General features: G+C 46.4%; 1 protein-coding gene and 1 pseudogene across 1 annotated transcript; both read left to right on the top strand.

Moving 5' to 3' along the window:
- The first annotated feature begins 4,846 nt into the window (after positions 1-4,846).
- Positions 4,847-6,003, top strand: LOC124665005 (annotated as a pseudogene).
- Positions 6,004-18,002: 11,999 nt separating this feature from the next.
- Positions 18,003-19,160, top strand: LOC124665003. The gene is made up of 2 exons (XM_047202404.1): positions 18,003-18,680; positions 18,813-19,160. Exons 1-2 carry the CDS (start codon positions 18,003-18,005, stop codon positions 19,158-19,160), a joined length of 1,026 nt encoding a protein of 341 aa, XP_047058360.1.
- Positions 19,161-19,751: the final 591 nt, after the last annotated feature.

Raw genomic sequence — 19,751 nt, 5'->3', positions numbered from 1 at the left:
TATACCAATGGGGGCTCGGGTTTCGTCACTCCGGCAACCCCGCAATTGGCAAACGAGTACAAGATGCATTCCCCTAGGCCCATAAAGGTGAAGTGTCGTGTAGTCGACGTTCACACGACACCACTAGAAGAATAACACCACAACTTAAATATCATAACATTGAATATTACTCAACCATACTTCACTACTAACATTTAGACTTCACCCATGTCCTCAAGAACTAAACGAACTACTCACGAGACATCATATGGAACATGATCAGAGGTGATATGATAATGAATAACAATCTGAACATAAACCTTGGTTCAACGGTTCCACTCAATAGCATCAATAACAAGTAGAAATCAACACCGGGAGAGTTTCCCCTATCAAACAATCAAGATCAAACCCAAATTGCTACAGCGGTGACGAGGTGCAGCGGTGGAGACGGCGGTGATGATGATGAAGATGATGGTGATGGTGATGGAGATGATGTCCAGCTCAATGACGGTGACGATGGCGTCGATTTCCCCCTCCGGGAGGGAATTTCCCCGGCGGATTCCTGCCCGCCGGAGAGCTCTTTTCTCTCTGGTGTTCTCCGCCCCGCAGAGGCGGCTGTGGCTCTGTTCGACGTACCCCTCTGGCTTAGGTTTTCGGGACGAAGGCATATGCAAAGAAAAGGAGGCGAGAGGGGCTGTGGGCCCCCTCCTCACAAGGCGGCGCGGCCAGGCCTTGGGCCGCGCCGGCCTATGGGGTGGGCCCACCTCGGGTCCCCTCTTCTCCCCCTTCTGGCTCCCTTCGTCATTTGGAAAAATAGGAATTTTCGTATAATTTCCTTCAACTGTTGATCTTCCGAAATATTGCATTCTGACGGTGCTTTTTCCAGCAGAATCCTGGCTCCGGTGCGCGATCCCCAAATAATCATGAAACATGCAAAATAGATGAAATAACATAAGTATCATCTACAAATATGAAATATATCAATGAATAACAGCAAATTATGATATAAAATAGTGATGCAAATTGGACGTATCAGTGCTCCACCTCGTTACTCTCCTAGTCAGTATGGTCTCTCTGTCGTTTCCGAGCCGACTTCTTATCGGGATGCCGAGCGTCATCCTGAATGGCAGCTTGCATGGCTGAGGAGATCGCTGCGCTTGAGCGCACTGGCACTTGGGATCTTGTTTCTCCACCTTCTGGTGTTTGTCCTATCACGTGTAAGTGGGTCTATAAAATTAAGACTCGCTCTGATGGATCTCTTGAGCGCTATAAAGCGCGTCTTGTGGCTCGTGGCTTTCAGCAGGAGCACGGCCGTGACTATGATGAGACTTTTGCCCCTGTGGCTCATATGACTACTGTGCGTACCCTTCTTGCTATTGCTTTTGTTCGCCGCTGGTCAGTCTCCCAGCTTGATGTTCAGAATGCTTTTCTTAATGGCGAGTTGAGTGAGGAGGTTTACATGCAGCCTCCTCCTGGGTATTTTGTTCTCGATGGGATGGTTTGTCGTCTTCGACGTTCTCTCTATGGTCTCAAACAGGCCCCTCGTGCCTGGTTTGAGTGCTTCGCCTCTGTGGTGACTGCTGCTGGTTTCTCTCCTAGTCTTCATGATCCAGCACTTTTCGTTCACACTTCTCCTCGTGGACGTACTCTTCTTCTTCTCTATGTTGATGATATGATCATTACTGGTGATGATCCTGAGTATATTTCCTTCGTCAAGGCTCGTCTTCGTGATCAGTTTCTTATGACTGATCTTGGTCATCTCGCTATTTTCTTGGCATTGAGGTTTCCTCCACTTCCGATGGCTTTTCTATCTCTCAGGAAAAGTACATTCAGGACCTTCTTGCTCGTGCTGCTCTTGGGGATGAGCGCACAGTCGATACTCCTATGGAGCTTAATGTTAAGCTTCGTCCTACTGATGGTGATCCTCTTCCTGATCCTACCCGTTATCGCCATCTTGTTGGGAGTCTTGTTTATCTTGCTGTCACTCGTCCTGATATTTCTTATCTTGTTCATATTCTGAGTCCGTTTGTCTCAGCTCCTACCACTGTTCACTATAGTCATCTCCTCTGTGTTCTTCGTTATCTTCGTGGCACGATCACTCGTCGCCTTTTCTTTCCCCGTTCCAGCTCTCTCCAGCTCCAGTGATATTCGGATGCTACGTGGGCGAGTGATCCTACGGATCGTCGTTCGCTTCTCGCTTACTCGTGTGTTTCTTGGTGGTTCGCTTGTTGCTTGGAAGACGAAGAAACAGGTCGCAGTTTCCCGTTCGAGTGTTGAGGATGAGTTGCAGGCTATGGCTTTGTTGATTGCTGAGGTGACTAGGTTACGGTGGTTGCTTGCAGATTTTGGGGTCTCTGTTACGACACCCACTCCACTTTTGTCTGACAGTATAGGTGCTATCAGTATTGCACGTGATCCGGTCAAGCATGAGCTGACCAAGCATATTGGTGTTGATGCTTTTTACACACGTGCACAGGTACAGGATGATGTTGTTGCGGTTCATTATATGCCTTCAGATTTGCAGTTGGCGGATTTCTTTACGAAGGCACAGACTCGAGCGCAACATGATTTCTTACTCTCCAAACTCAGTGTTGTGGATCCACCATGAGTTTGAGGGGGGGGTGTTAGATGTATATCTGTCTATTGTAGTTTCCCCATATGTTAGGGGGCTTTCTGCATATGTGCACATGTACATGTACTATATATTGTGGCCTTTGGCCCCCTAGTAATACAACAAACATATTACCCTAACAGTTGTCTTCTTTTAGGAGGGTCCTCGGGTTCCTCTTATTTCTCCACTATCATCGAGTTGTTGACATGTTAGGAATTATTGTGATATTTTCGTAAAATGGCATTTGATGTTGTAGATGTAGCTGATCTTCTTGACAGCCAAAATTTCAAACATTTTTGCATCGGACCATTGTGAGAAAGGTGGCCACAAGGACTTGTATGCTTGCATGAAGGAACTCAACCGATACTTCATGGGCGGTGAGAAGGTGAATATATTGCGATGTGAGGACCGACTTGGCTAAGGTGGTATGACCCGCAAAGTTGAAAGAGTTTCCTTGCCAAGGGAGTAAGGGACAATCTTGGCAAAACAATGTATGCGGCTAATAGGCCAAAAATCGGAGATCTCTTCTTCATCATCCTTCTTGGGAATAAGAACTATATTCACAGAGTTGAGCTAATGGAGGTTGGAGGTTTGAAGATTGAAGAACCAAAAAATCACCGACATGACGTTTGCCTTGATGATATCAAAACAAGTGGCAAAAAGGTTGGCACTAAACCCAGCCAGTCCTGTCACTCTGCAAGAGAGCATGGCGATGGCTGGCTTGACCTCCTCCTCCTTTGAGAAAGGGACATCCAAGCCCTCAAGATTGGAAAGCGGGAAGGTTGAGAGAATCCCAACTGAACTCACGTTGCTAGTTTATCCTCTACCAAAGGTGGTCTTGAAGTGGTGTTGGGCAATGGATTTGGTTGCCCGCATGAGAAGTTTTTTTTTTGGAAGGAATACGGTATGAGAAGCTCCTACAGTAATTTTATTTTTAAATAATAAGAATCCAAATTCGCACCCCTGGGGATTTGAACCTGGGTGTCCGTATGAGAAGTCACCCTCCCTTGGTCTGTCATAGTTTGAAAATGAAAAATTTCCTCCTCCCTAAATTTGCTTGACGGTTAAAAAATCTCATGTTGGCGTCACCGGCTTTGAGGTTATTGATTCACGTATTTTGCTTCTTGCGTGTCTGCTCTATGGCCGCCAACCCAACTGTATTTATAAGTGGAGCAAATATACAACAAACATGCTAGTTCATGCCAACGTTTCTAAATTTTTTGGGTCGGATCATTGTGAGAAAGGTGGCCATAAGGACTCATATTTTGCAAATAAATGGCGCGGTTGATCTAAGCCAGGTGATAAGTCATGAGTAGCCAAGAAGCCTACTTCCTTGGTTGCTGAAAAACCATGCAACAACAAACTCATACTCGAAAATGGGATCAAAGACAATATCCTGGGCCTGGGATGAAAAGAAGGCAGCTTTCTTGGGTGATGACCCAAGAAATGGATCCAGAGCGAAGCGTGGCAGGGAGGCAGTCAATTAAAACATATCTTTCCTTATATGACAAGTTTTGCATGGTTCCGGTGATAAAGGGGCGAAGACAATTGCACGTCTTCGGCTCGCGCTATGTGGTCCAAAGATCTATTTGTATTTTTTTTATTTTTTTGTACTCCTGTAATAATTATTAATATATCGCTGAAATTTTGCAAAAAAATATTTTAGAAAAAAGGCACATGTCTAAATTAAGTGGCGTGGAGGCCCAACGCTTGTCCGAACCAGATCGATTGATCCTAGTCTATGATTAAGTGTAAGCTAGTGTGCCTGGAGGTGAACGATCGTTTGTTCAAACGTGTCAAGCACACCCCCGTGTATATTCTTGATCCTGTGATGTTTGAGATGAGCCTGAGTCCATCGGGCAAACATGAAGTTCAAGTCCGACGGCACGCGCGCGTTAGTTACAGTCCGAGGACCGACGGCATGGACATGCTTTGATAGTTTGATTAGCTAGTACACGTATACCAATATTTACAGTTCGATTCAGTCTTAGATTTGGTTCCATTGATTCGTAGTACACGCATATTTACACGAGTAGAGTACGAACCGGACGGTACAGTCATACACAATTTTTTTACTCGCTCGATCCGACGGCATGCATATATCCGTTTCTATTTTGGATTGATGTTATGAGCTACAGTCCGATCAAGACTTAGCTAGATGTGGATATAAGCTAGACCTAGGACGCATGTACGCAGGCACGCACGGCTTCTACTTCCAATACTTCCTCGTCTCTAGCATCGCATAGCAGCCGATCCATGGCGTTCGCGCAAGATAGCCCTGCTCCTCCCACCAAATTCTTCCCAGCCGATCACGTTCTCATCGAGCAGTTCCTCCGTCCAAAGTTGGCCGAACTGCCGATCGACAGCGGCTGTAACATCCATGACTTCGACGCTTACTCCGTCCCACCCGACATCCTCGTCGACACGCACGAGCAGGCGCCGGGAACCGACAAGGACGACGGGAAAAGGGGCCACTGGTACTTCTTCACACCGGCGCGACGTCACGGGACAAGGAACGGCGGCGGGAGACGGCAGCGCGCGGTCGGTGAGGGTTACACATGGCACTCGGAAGGTGGAGAGAAGCCGGTTGTTGACGGCGCTACTGGAAGCCTCGTTGGCTACAAGCGGAAGCTCAACTACGTCTTCAAGGAGTCGCCGGGAGCTTTGCCAACCAGGCTCGGGTGGTGCATGACCGAGTTCCGGCTCGACGACGACGCTGCTGGGCTGGTGATCTGCATGGTCTGCGTGTCACGCCACAAGAGGGAGACTACATACGAGTCAGTAATGAAGGCCATGGCGGATTCCAAGAAGAGGAAGGCTGGCGACGATCCACACCCGGACGCTCCACGTCCCCAAACCCCGCGGCGCCAAGAAATGGAAGAGCTCCAGAACATGGAGCGCTGGTTGCCCACCGGAGCACTGGACAACAGCCGCGCGCATCCGGCCGAGTTCTCCGCTGGCAATGGCATACTCGAAGATGTTGAAGAATTAGGTCAGCAGGACGACGGCAGATTCCAGGTCGCATTTCAGGACCTCCAAGAGCCCGTGATGCTTCAGGACATGCAGCGCTGGTTGCTTTCCGACCAAGACGACGTGATGCCCCCGGAGCTGTGGACGACGGGAGCGTGGATCCGGCCGGGTTCTTCATCGACATAGTCGATGTTGAAGAGTTATGCCGGACGCAGCAGCAGCGACTGGCTGAGGACGAACACGAGGAGGTCACGTATGCGAGGCTGTTCGGCGACGACGACATGGACCTGGTGGTGGCGTCCACTACACCGGCGCCGGCGCCGGCGCCCGCGTTCGTCTCGTGTGATACTACATCGTCGCACGTGATGGCCAAGTGCTCCAAGGCAGATTGCGAAATCTGCATCCAGCAGATGGTGGAGAAGCTAGTCTACCAGATTGTTTAGTTAGTGCTAGACGAAAGCCTATGATCGATTTCTCCGTGCAGCATGTACTGCTCCTCCCCGATCGATTGTAGTCTAGCTTTGAATCTTTGATGTATGTTCAATTGTTCATGAGCAAACATGTGTTGTGATTGTCAAGTGCTGATGAACAAGCAATTCCTGTTCAGATTAATTGATTATTTTTTGTCATATTTTCATTTTGGAGGGAATATTGTATGATCACTCATTCAGTTCCTCTGTTCCGAGCTGCAGTAAATATATGTACTTGAGTATAAGTTATATGGTGTTTCTAGGGTGGGCATAATTTCTCTGGAATTTATTGGAAAGTGCAGCTAGAGCCACTTATGTGGATTAAAGTTACAAAATACAATGGTGATGGTGAAGAGGAGCGGCCAACAGAAGCCCTCATGATTCTGAAATGGAAAACGCTTTGCTTCCGCCGGGGGATCGCACGCGACGCGTCCCCCGGGTCGAGCGAGCGACACGCGTCCGCTGGACCCACCACACCGACCTCCACATCTTATCTCTTTCCTCTGTCTCTCTCTTCCTCATCCCCTGTGCTCACACGATTCCCCATCCGCCATCCACCCCTCACCAGTGGTTCCCCGTGTCGCCGCCCACCGCTTGTTCCCGGCGTCGATCTCGCTGGTGGTTCCCCGCATGGCCGCCCGCAGCTGTTTCACGGCATCCTCCCTCGCTGCTGCTCTCCGTCGTCACCGACCGCAGCTTCCTGGCGTCGCCACCCGCCGCTTCTCCCACGCGCTGCTCACGGCTGGTGGCGCGGTTCCAGGCTGCTCCCGTTCCTCGTCGCGGCCGCCCTGGCAGTGAAGCTCGCGGTGGCCCGTCCGCTGTTGCTGCGAAGGCGGGCCAGCGTTGCTGTGAGGCCAAGCCGGTGTTGCTCCGAGCACTGGTCGCCGGAGCTACGGACGAAGGATGGTGGTGCTCGTCGGAGCACCGATCTAAGGCCTCTGATGCTACAAGGGCCGGCCGATGTTGCTGTGAGCGGGTGGTGCCGGTGCTACCAGCCATGAGCGGGTCACGGTGGTGCGGCCATAAGTCGAGGTGCTACATACGGTGGCCGGCGATGCTACCAGCGACGACCGGTGGTGCTACATACGGCGACCGGCCGTGCTACATACAGCACCGGAGATGCTACCAACGGAATTGGTGGTGCTACATACGGCGACCGGCGGAGCTACCAGCGAAACTGGCGGCGCTACATATATACGGCGACCGGCGGTGCTACCAGCGACGACCCGCGATGCTACCAGTCGGAGCTACCAATGGCCATCGGTGATGCTGCCGTCCGTGGGCGGTGGTGCTACCAACCAGAGACGAGGTGTTGCAAGTAGCGGTCGTAGATGCTGTGCGCCGGCAAGGTCTCTCGCCGGAGCTCTGAGCGACGGTGGTGGGGGCGGTTGTAGCATGTGCATCGGTGAGTGGATGTACGCACACGGAAGACACACGAGGGCGTTTGCCTTTTCTTTGGAGTTTTTCTCCAGTGCGCGTGTGTGGTCCCGGCGGGACACGTGTCAACAGTTGGAGGCGGGGGATCGGAAGTCCAAATCCCCCGGGGGACGCTCAGCACTATCCTTCTGAAATATGGTGTTGTACTCACTCATGCTGGGAGAAAGCAGGTTTATACTTGTAACTCTGACTTTTTCATATTATATCCGCTCATGTGAATTTGTTGTAATTTAGTAGGGCTATTCGTTTCCACAAATCTATTATATACTAAAAGCAAAATACAGATGTCAAAAATAAAGGCACCACGTTAAGCCACATCATTAAGATTAATTATGATTGTTGGATCTAAAATCTCCGGTTACCATTTAACAAAATTTTAAAAGTTACGTAACAACGTAGTTTGGTCTGACACGGTCCATGTGAGGTAAATATGCAATATGGTCTGACACGTTATTTCGTACTTAACAAATATATGAGAGACTACCGGAACAGATAAATAGGCAATATGTCCTAACACGTTATTTCCTACTCCCTCCGTCCAAAAATAAATGTCTTAACTTTTTCTAGATACGATGTATCTACAACTAAAATATGTCTACATACATCCATATCTAGACAAAATTAAGACACTTATTTTTGGACGGAGGTAGTACTTATCAAATTTATAAGAGACTACCGGAACAGATAAGCCTAAAAATATGTAATCGGTACTTAAGATTTGTATTGTAGAGGAATCTAGCGCTCTGCCGATCCTGCCTACATTAAGAAAGATAGGGAGACAATCTTAAAAGAAAATCCTTGACCTGAAAACCTGCCTAAACTGTCGTGATTCAAAAATTCCTAGACCTGACATTGGAGTTATATAATAATCAAAGAATAGAGGACTACATATAGATATAGATAGAGAGTCCTGTCAAGTATGGAGGTGCACGTGCAAATAAAAACTGGCTTAGATTAATTCATCTATTCGGATGTATAAGGATACCCCATCCACAAATAAGTATAAATGCGGGTTTTTCAAGACAAATTATAAAGTGAATTAAAAAATATATTGGGAACATGCATATCTCATCTTTAATTCTTTCACATCCAATAAGCTAAGTGCATGTAGAAAACACGAAAAACATGTGCTTAATATTATTGGGTTTGATTTCTGTGCGATAAGAGAGAAGCAATTAAAGTGCATTGGTAGGATATTAGTACACTCTTTTGTGAGCAAAGTTTAAAGCTAGATGTACACTTGTTTGAGGACAGAGAGAGTACTAGACTATAGGAATGTTAGGTAAATATTTAGGGTGTTCGAGACAACAGGTTAATCCACATATGCTAAAAAATTATAAACAGATTTAACGTCTGAAATTAAAAGATAAAAAATGTAACGTAAAACAATATACGTGTAAAAAGTGATCGACAATGATAAACATTTTGTGCCGGTATAATCAGCGAAGGAGTAGTGGTCGCTCATCGATAGTTTGTTAAACAGTATAAAAATGTATTAGACTATATGTATGTTCAGTAAATATCTAGGGTGTTTTTCGAGACATCAAGTTAATCCACATATGCTAAAAAAATTATAAAATAATTTAACATCTGAAATTAAAAGATAAAAAAATGCCACGTAAAACAATATACACGTACAAAGCCACCGACAGTGATAAACATTGTGTGCTGGTATAGTTGAGTGAGAGTAGTGGTCGCTCGTCGATTTTTTGGTTGAACAGTATAAATAAAAATTAAGAAGTATGGGTGTTACATATATGTGGAATTATGCCACCTCATTCTTAATCTTTTTCTACCGATCGTGTTAAGGTGGGCCCCACAAAGAGAAGTGCATGTATGTAAAGGACTCCATGAAGAATATTCTATTGGTACATAAGCCGGGCTGAGTTTGGTCAATATAGAATTTATTTTGTCTAACACATATGTGTTTTGCCGGTTAATTAGGAGATCTTTGATTATCAAGATTAAAATGTATAAGACTTTAGCGTCATTCCCTACTCGATTTCTCCGAAACTTAATTTGTACCAACAAAAGATTATTTCCGATAGATTCAGGTATGATGGAAGCTTACTTTCAAAAACTACAGTGAAGATAAATCAGTAGGAAAAAACCTACTCTAATCCTCCAAAATAATATAACGAAAAAGTACGAAAGAAATAGGCCGTAGGGAAAATAAGCATACTGCATATGGCACAAAAAGAGCAAACCACATGATTATACATTAGAACGCTAAAATAAAATAAACATAACTTTTGTGGCAAGAATACACGCATCAACTACTTTTCTCCATTATCGATCTCGTGCATCCCCGTTACTTCTAAAAGATTAGGTGAATTATGGACTCAAGGTAGCACTGTGCTTCGATATTCTAGATCTAAGTTTTGTAGGATTATTATTTTTACATCAAGATAGTGGAGTCAACGGGTTAAATGTAGAATACTGCAGCACTAAAATATAACATATTTCTCCACATGTACTGTTACAATGGTTAAAGTGTCACGGAAGCGAGAGATATTGATAAAAAAACAAAAGGTTGTCTTTTGAGAATAAATTAATATATTTCATGCTACAAAATAATACAATGCCCAACTTTCAAACAAAATGATGCCCTCGCATTTGCGAGGGCCATCTTGCTAGTTAATTCACAAATAACACATGAATGCTTGATCACTCGGTATATATGTTTTACGGGGCAACTCGGGGGAACCCTAGACCGTCGCTGATGGGCCCTCCCCGCCACCAACCCCTCTGCCACCGCTGCCGCGAGCATATCCGCGGTGGCGGCGGACGCCCTCACCTCCAAAGGGGCTGGGGGGAACGCTCGCTGTGAAGGCTGGGCCGCACATCGCGGTTTCCTTCGAGCAGCTCTCCTCAATGCGGTCCTAGAGGATGTGGCTGCGCAGGTGGCTACTCGTTGCTGCCCTGGTAGGACCTCGGCGAGGCGGCGGTCGGCAGCGTGTGGTGGCTAGCAGCGGCGCCCGTGCCAGCCCAGATGGGCCTAGGGCGGGCCTTGCTGGGCCTGGGCGGGCCTTGCTGGGCCTGGTTCTCGCCTGCTCGGTTCCGGTTCTTGCCGGTAGGCTGGCCGTCGTGGTGCTCCTCCACCAGGGCCGGTGGTGGCCGGAGTTCTGCTCCGGTGATGGCAACTCCCCTGCTCTGCCTCGTCTTGACCATCTCGGTCTCAGATCTGGCGAGCTTGGGTGGTGTTGCGGTGGTGGGAAACGCTCTCCTTCACCGGTGACAGTGTTGCTTCTTGCGGTAATAGCTGCATCCTCTCTGCTTGTGTCCATTTCTCTAGGGAAGGTATGTGCCCGGGTGAAAACCTTGCTCGGTGCTTCCGTTGCTAGCCACGATAACGCTTGCGGGTGTCACTTCCTTCTTCGAGGCGTGGTCATGGGCCTGACCTCCGCCCCTCCCCCCTCGATGCTTCCGTTAAGATATTGTACCATTGGGAGTGATTTGAAACAATTGGAGTAGAACTTTATTTGCATGCTTAGTTAATTGTGAAAGTTCTTACTCTAGTTCATTTAGTTAACCGAGTCTAGGTTTGGAAATAATATTGCCAAACAAGTAGTACAATATTAAGAAGTCTTAAATTATGAGTTGTATGATGACCAATTGTCTTAAGGATTTAACTTTAAAGATACTTTACCTCCATAGATGTTGTGATAGACTTTATAGCACTTTTGTAATGAGTTGTTTGATGGAATTGAAGTCTAATGGTAGCTGAGATGCATGCCAAGATGTAAGGTTGTATATAAATACGAGATATTGCATTAGTGTTTGATATTGCTTTGCGTGTCAACACGACTGTTGCGCACACTCTTGGGATACTAGCAGCACTAGCCCCATGATTGTCACAATCCTGCAAGGTGATTCATGAATTTTACTTGAAAACTGTCAAAGGAATCCGAAAGATATCACTTCTCAAGTCTTGGCATGGACTCACTACTATTAGATGAATATATTGTTGAAAGGTAATGAATGGATAGTAAGTGTTTTGATATCCTTGATCGATTGATGTGCGCGTAATCAAGATACTTCACATATACCTATTTAGACATGAATGCTCATACTTAATTTGATGATAATAAACTTTCAGTGTTCCTTGGCAAACTGAGAGTTAACTACTTAATCTAGAGTAATTGTTTTCACAACTAGCTATTCATACTTATAATGTTTATTGTGATTGCCTCGAGTTACCAATGTTTGTACTATATTCTTGGCACTTCTCTAACTATGATAATCTTTCAAATGGAGGAAATGTTGGACTCATAAGGTTGCCACTTGTAAGTGACTTAGCTTTCTCGTTGTTTTAATTTAAATGCCAAGTTCCTTATGGCTCTTTTTTTCTTGCTCGAGGACGATCAAGTTTAAGCTTGGGGAAGTTGATGGCTGTGAAATACGCTATATTTTGTCGTTTAAACCCTTAGCCAAGTCAAGAAATTGACTAAGTTTACCTCTCAACTTGCCACTAATGCCTAATCAATGCGAAGATGGGCAATCTCTTCTATTTTTGGATGATGTGCAGGAAATCACGTCATAATGGCAAATGGACCTGAAATTACTGAAGAAAATCACTCCAAGAGCATGGCAAAGTTGACTACAATCGGAAAGGTGGTTCATGTACCTTTAACGGGCATCGGTACAGGCAAACACTGCCCGTACCGTCCACCCGTACCACCTGCGGCTGCGTTCCCGAGGTCAAACACTATAAAAGTCGTGAAGTGGCCGACGCTGAAAAGAGAGCCATTCGTCGCCAAACAGAGCCGCCATCCACCAGATCCATCTACACCACACCGAAGGAGATCCATCACCATAGCTCATCCATTCCATCTCCCATCTCCTTCATACCCATAGCCATCACCATTGTAATAGAGATCTCCTTGAGAATTGGCGACCATTGTAAGAATATTGTAATTTCAATCTAAGTATTGTGCACAATGATTTATATTTTTGTATTTGATCTTGATATTATGTGTGAGTAGTCCTCACAGGATGCGGGTTCAGGTGAATCCTCGCAGCGTTCATGTGCATCTAATCTTATGATATGTGTAAGGATTGAATATGAGTTTTGCAATCTTGTATCCTTGTCTCTTGGCCTCGCGTTGATGATCCGCAGGTACCCATATCATTCGAGTTGATCAAGGGAAGAGGTGGGATGAGTGGAGAATGGCGTGTTACCGCGAAACCTAAGTGATGGAAAGGGGAACGTAACGATGCATGTTTAGTGATTCATTCGGGATCATATCACAATCATCTAGCTTAAGGCTTTGGTATGTATTTACTTTAAAACTATTATTGCTTGCGGCTGTGAGGACAATGGTTGGACCATTAGGCTCTTGTCACCTCTGGTTTTAGGGGAAAGAGTATTTACGGATGTGCTACTCACAAATCTCTTATCTTTATTTTATTTTTTACACATACTAGCTTCATTTATATATGTATGCATAGTTGCATTTGAAACCTTAACCCTGGCCTATTTCCACCATTGAACACAGCCCCCTTAAAATTAAACTAGATAGGTCCGATAAACTGAATATAAAGTATACTAGCAAGTGTTGTAGACATTTTCTTCACACCATTTAGGAGTGCTTCCCAAGTTCCGATTGAACCTAGGTCTTCTAGGGAAAAAAGCTTATCATACTACAATCTGTAATCCAGATGGAAGGTATCATTCATCCCAATCCTGCATCACCTCCCACATTTGACCGTGAGACCAACTTAGAGCAGGGTGCCGAACAATAGCAAATTGAGTTTGAAGCACACCAAATGCCCGCTCAACATCCTTCTTGCAAGCCTCTTGTCGCGAAGCAAATTAACAATTCTTCTGACCTAATGGTAACAGGATTGTTTGACAAAAGTCGCCCATTTTGGATATATACCATCTGCTAGATAATAGTCATTGGTATATTGGTGGCCATTGATATCATAGTTGCATGGTGGAGCATGAACTTCCACAAGTTTGCTCAACACCAGAGACCGCTGCAACACGTTGATGTCATTGTGTGATCCTACCATCCAAAGAAAGAATGCCAAATCCATGGGTCATAATCTGCCACAACTTCAAGCACCACACTGCAATATCCATGGCGCCCTTTGTATATACCTTGTCAAGAAAATGGACAGTTCTTTCATGACCACTGCATACAATTGATGTTTCCAAGCATCCCAGGGAATCCTCTCGCTGCATTTTGGGCCGGCCATGATCCTTGCAGTCTCTTCTTCAGTTGGCCCTCTCAAGTAATATTTACCAAACTTTCCCACCACATCTTTGAAAAACTTGTACATGCACTCAATGGCAGTAGACTCACTCATGCGAAGGTAATCTTCATGTGCATCGGCATGTTCTCCGTATGCAAGCATCCTCATGGCGGCAGTGCACTTATGAATCAACGAGAACCTAGCCGTGCCAACAGCTTCGTGCTTCAGCTTGAAGTAGGGGTCGAACTCTCAAATTTCATGGAGGTTATTCATGAACAAACCCTTGCTCATCCTATACCGGCACCGAAAATTGTCGGGCTGTGTTGCGCCATCTACGAAGTAGTAGTTGTGCAGCATGATATGCCCCTCCATGCTCTGCCAGGGCATCGACTTCTTCCCACCTTTGAACCTCCGCGGCGCAACCTCTTCCTCTTCTTCGCGTTGGTGTCAAGCATGATTTGGAGGGACGCGATGATTGATAAGGCTCTCGAATGTCGTCGTCGAAGGCTTGCTCGTCCTCCATCATTTGGAAGATCATCCCACCGTCACTATCCATGTCTGAAGCAAAACAAATGGTTAAAATTCATCCATGCAGGGGAGGCAACGAACAACGACCTGTCGCACCTACCAGACAAGCCTTCGAACACCTTCTGTTCATGGAGGAGGGCCGGATTTGTCGGCTGATGACGGCTACTAGCAACGCAAAAAGAACTTGATACGTTGGGACTCCAAGTGCAGAGTGTTGTATCAGCAGAGTATCTTCCCCACAGGGGTGACTCGAGGGTTTATATCAAACTTTCAGGGAATTGGACAAAGAGTATTCTCTTCTCCCTTCTTCTAGCAATCCTACAAGTAAAATAAAAGCCTTGTGTCCCCAAATCCATCGTATAGTTGTCAACCACAAGGTTTCGCGTAAGTAAATAAAACACAAGTAAAATAAAACGAGTAAAACTAGATAAAATAAAATAACTAAGTAAAAACTGTAAAGAGGTTGATTATTTTTGGTGTTTTGGATGCAAATAAGAAAATTAAATATTTTTGTATTTTCGGATTAAAATAGTGCTGCAATTAGAAAACAAGATAAAATCAATATAAAGGTGTTTATTATGATAAAAAGTGGACCGAGGTTCTATGTGTTCACTTGACTATTCTTTCTTTTAAGTTATGATGGAAAAATAGTAATTCATCAATGAGATATGAGGGTGCAAATAATAGTATGCGTAAGATCAGAATTTATATGGGCATCACGTCCTAACATACAACTGATGCAACACATCTCTCTTATACTCCACAAAAAAGGGAAAACTCCATGCAATCTTATATTAAAAATTAACATAACATAACAATAAGTACTTTGACATGATGTTTGAATATCAAATATACTACCTTGAGCCAACAAGATCATAACTACTGTCATAAGACGAACATAGCACATGCATTCACTTTATCCCTACTGAGGTAGCAAAAGAAAAGGCAAGACCATAATATATCATGATAATATATTCACTGTCCAATCACTAAAACCATGCTACTCCATCTAATACACACATCACCCCACACACGCTCTTGCATTGATGTTGGATCAGAACAAATACTTAAGAACAAGCTACATAATATGCATATATCAATACATCTTACACATAATATGATCAGATCTCATAGCACAATATCATAGAATAAGGATCCGCCACATAGGTATAACAAATATGGCCATAATCATGTGAGGTAGCTGATATGTCACTAAGAACTATGAAGAACATGAGAGAAATATGTCAAGTTACTGCCACAAACCCGTAGTCTAGAGGTGGACTACTCTCCCTTAATCATGGTGATGAAGAAGACGTTGGAGAAGGTGGAGACCCCTCCGACGGTGATCTCGGTGGAGTTCCCCCCCAATCATCTCTGCTACAACCTCCGTTTTCATTCTTCTGTGTTTGTGCCACGCTCTCCTCCCAAGAACTCTTCGGGACCATATATATAGTGAGTTTTAGGTCAAAATACGTCGGTGGGCGAAAACATCACGAGGTTTCGACGATCGACGGCCGAAAGAGCACATGTGGTGCCCTCTAAGTGTTTGGGTGCGCCACCTGAGGTATTTTGGGCCTCAGGCTCATCCAAGTGTCCACCAAAGCTCCATGGTGCTTCTCCCGATGAAAAAGTGATGCTCCAAAAATCCCACTCAATTTGACTTCGTAAAGGTCACTAAAAGTGAAAAATACACAAAACAAGGTTTTCCTGTTCTGCAGAGTTATAAACCAAATAAAGGGGATCATTATTAAATCCCCACAAATCAATGTAAAACATGGTATTATCATCATATATGTTGCAAATATGTGGAAACTAATATGATAAAGGACAAAGTTCATGTATGCATTTTGCATGCATCACTGGCGCGTTCTGGGACGCGTTGGCGAAGCGGCAGTGGCGAAAAGGACGGCGAGGGAGCCAACCTTCACGATAGTGCCCGACTTAGGAGAGATTGGCCGTCGAGACGGACAGGAAATCGAGCAACAACAGAGGTGTGGGAGGCGTGGGAGTGGAGGCGCGATGAGAAATAAAAGGCGGGAACCAACCGTTCTGCATTTGGTCGCCGGCATGTGGGCACCCGGCTCGCTTCTCGCTCTGTCCGGCACGCCCGGAGCGTCCCCTGTGTAGCGGGGATGGGCTCGGGCACCGGACTGTTGGGTTCGTTTCATAGAAAACAAAAAATTTCTACCGCAAAGACGAACAAAACAGAGATCCAATATATGGAAAAGCCAAGATCTAATCTATGAGATATGTGCAACGAGATAGATGAGAACTAACCCTCGAAGATCCAGAGACTTAACAAGATCTGATCTTGTGGTTGATGAAGGCGATCCTTCCGGTGCTACAATCCGGTAGCACTTCCGTACTTGGTCACACGTACGGAGTCGATGAAGACCTTCCTCTCCCCGTTCTAGCGGTCAGAAGAGGTAGTAGATCCCCTCGGAATCTCAGCAGTATGACGGCATGGTGGTGGTGATGGAGGAGAAAATCCTGCAGGGCTTCACAAAGCCGGTGCTGGAATTATGAGGAGGAGGAGAGGTGGCGGCTAGGGTTTGACGGAAGGGGTGGGCTACGCCCCTGCCCCCTCCCCTCTTTATATAGGGGGAGGGTCGGCCAGGGCTGCCTTGGCCCCTCCTCCAAGCCCTGGGGCCAGTGCACAAAGGGAGAGGGGGGCTTGCCCCCAAGTCTTCCCCCTTTAGGGTTTCCCCAAAACCCTAGGGGGTTGTACGGCCCGGGCCTTGAGGCAGTGGTGTGCCTGGGCCATTAGGGCTGGGATGCACGCCCTCGGCTCATATGGCCCCTCCCGGGGTCATGGCTACCACTAAAGAGTGCGGGTGCAATAAGGAAATGACAATGTTGCAAGGACCTGGCCGAAGACCATAGAAATAATGCTACAACGATGCTACACTAGTTTTATTACGTTGCTTCAATTGTTTTGTAGTTCTGCTACTTTAGTGCAATTTATTTGCTACGAGATCTACGGCGATGGCTCTAACGAGATCGATTTTTTGCTACAACAACACAAAATGCTTCTATTCTATAATCGTATTTTTTTTTGCTCCGTTTGCTCTTCTCTGTTGCTACTTCAGTACATAAATTATGCTACGAGGTTTCTGGCGAGTCTCCGGCAAAGTACGGCGCTCCGGCGAGATTTCCGACGAACTCTCCGGCGAAGTACGGTGCTCTAGCGAGCTCTGTGTCTAACAAATCTTTTATTTAGGCGAACTCTTTTTTACTTCAATGAAGCAAAATCGGGAATTTTCTTTTGCTGCGACGAAGCAACAACCAAATTTTAGCTGAAAGTAGACACTCGTGTCGCTCAAGGAAGCATGAGGCTGAAACGAATTTATCCTCCCAAGGATCTTCAGCAGTGTCCCGTGTATATTCTTGATCGATCGTGTGATGTTTGAGATGAGCCTGAGTCCATCGGGCAAACGTGATGTTCAAGTCAGCCGGCACGCGCGCGTTAGTTGCAGTCCGAGGACCGACGGCATTATACCAATATTTACAGTTCGATTCAGTCTTGGATTTGATTCCATTGATTCGTAGTACACGTATATTTACACGAGTAGAATACGAACTGGACGGTACAATCATCAGACACCAATTTTTCTACTCGCTCGGTCCGACGCCATGCATATGCATGCACTCCGTTTCCATTTTGGATTGATGAGCTACAGTCCGATCAAGACTTTGCTAAATGTGTGGAGATATAAGCTAGACCGGCCTAGGGCGCATGTACGCAGGCACGCGCGGCTTCTACTTCCAATACTTCTTCGTCTCTAGCATCGCATAGCAGCCGATCCATGGCGTCCGCGCAAGATAGCCCTGCTCCTCCCACCAAATTCTTCCCGGCCGATCACGTTCTCATCGAGCAGTTCCTCCGTCCAAAGTTGGCCGAACTGCCGATCGACAGCGGCTGTAACATCCATGACTTCGACGCTTACTCCGTCTCACCCGACATCCTCGTCGACAAGCACGAGCACGCGCCGGGAACTGACAAGGACGACGGGAAAAGGGGCCACTGGTACTTCTTCACACCGGCGCGACGTCACGGGACAAGGAACGGCGGCGGGAGACGGCAGCGCGCGGTCGGCGAGGGTTACACATGGCACTCGGAAGGTGGAGAGAAGCCCGTTGTTGACGGGGCTACCGGAAGCCTCGTTGGCTACAAGCGGAAGCTCAACTACGTCTTCAAGGAGTCGCCGGGAGCTTCGCCAACCAGGCTCGGATGGTGCATGACCGAGTTCCGGCTCGACGACGACGCTGCTGGGCTGGTGATCTGCATGGTCTGCGTGTCGCGCCACAAGAGGGAGACTACATACGAGTCAGTAATGAAGGCCATGGCGGATTCCAAGAAGAGGAAGGCTGGCGACGATCCACACCCGGACGCTCCACGTCCCCAAACCCCGCGGCGCCAAGAAATGGAAGAGCTCCAGAACATGGAGCGCTGGTTGCCCACCGGAGCACTGGACAACAGCCGCGCGCATCCGGCCGAGTTCTCCGCTGGCAATGGCATACTCGAAGATGTTGAAGAATTAGGTCAGCAGGACGACGGCAGATTCCAGGTCGCATTTCAGGACCTCCAAGAGCCCGTGATGCTTCAGGACATGCAGCGCTGGTTGCTTTCCGACCAAGACGACGTGATGCCCCCCGGAGCTGTGGACGACGGGAGCGTGGATCCGGCCGGGTTCTTCATCGACATAGTCGATGTTGAAGAGTTATGCCGGACGCAGCAGCAGCGACTGGCTGAGGACGAACACGAGGAGGTCACGTATGCGAGGCTGTTCGGCGACGACGACATGGACCTGGTGGTGGCATCCACTACACCGGCGCCGGCGCCGGCGCCCGCGTTCGTCTCGTGTGATACTACATCGTCGCACGTGATGGCCAAGTGCTCCAAGGCAGATTGCGAAATCTGCATCCAGCAGATGGTGGAGAAGCTAGTCTACCAGATTGTTTAGTTAGTGCTAGACGAAAGCCTATGATCGATTTCTCCGTGCAGCATGTACTGCTCCTCCCCGATCGATTGTAGTCTAGCTTTGAATCTTTGATGTATGTTCAATTGTTCATGAGCAAACATGTGTTGTGATTGTCAAGTGCTGATGAACAAGCAATTCCTGTTCAGATTAATTGATTATTTTTTGTCATATTTTCATTTTGGAGGGAATATTGTATGATCACTCATTCAGTTCCTCTGTTCCGAGCTGCAGTAAATATATGTACTTGAGTATAAGTTATATGGTGTTTCTAGGGTGGGCATAATTTCTCTGGAATTTATTGGAAAGTGCAGCTAGAGCCACTTATGTGGATTAAAGTTACAAAATACAATGGTGATGGTGAAGAGGAGCGGCCAACAGAAGCCCTCATGATTCTGAAATATGGTGTTGTACTCACTCATGCTGGGAGAAAGAAGGTTTATACTTGTAACTCTGACTTTTTCATATTACTAGGCAAAGTGCCCGTGCGTTGCAGCGGGATGAAAAAGATATCAAATATTAGACTAAAATAGTTGATGCGACCTAAATTTTGGCCAAAATCAATCTATGTCTAAC

This window comes from Lolium rigidum, chromosome 6 (genome assembly GCF_022539505.1).
Source record: "Lolium rigidum isolate FL_2022 chromosome 6, APGP_CSIRO_Lrig_0.1, whole genome shotgun sequence".
Lineage (NCBI taxonomy): Eukaryota > Viridiplantae > Streptophyta > Magnoliopsida > Poales > Poaceae > Lolium > Lolium rigidum.
The sequence above is the reverse complement of the archived record's forward strand: the minus strand, read 5'-3'. Positions and strand labels throughout refer to the sequence as shown.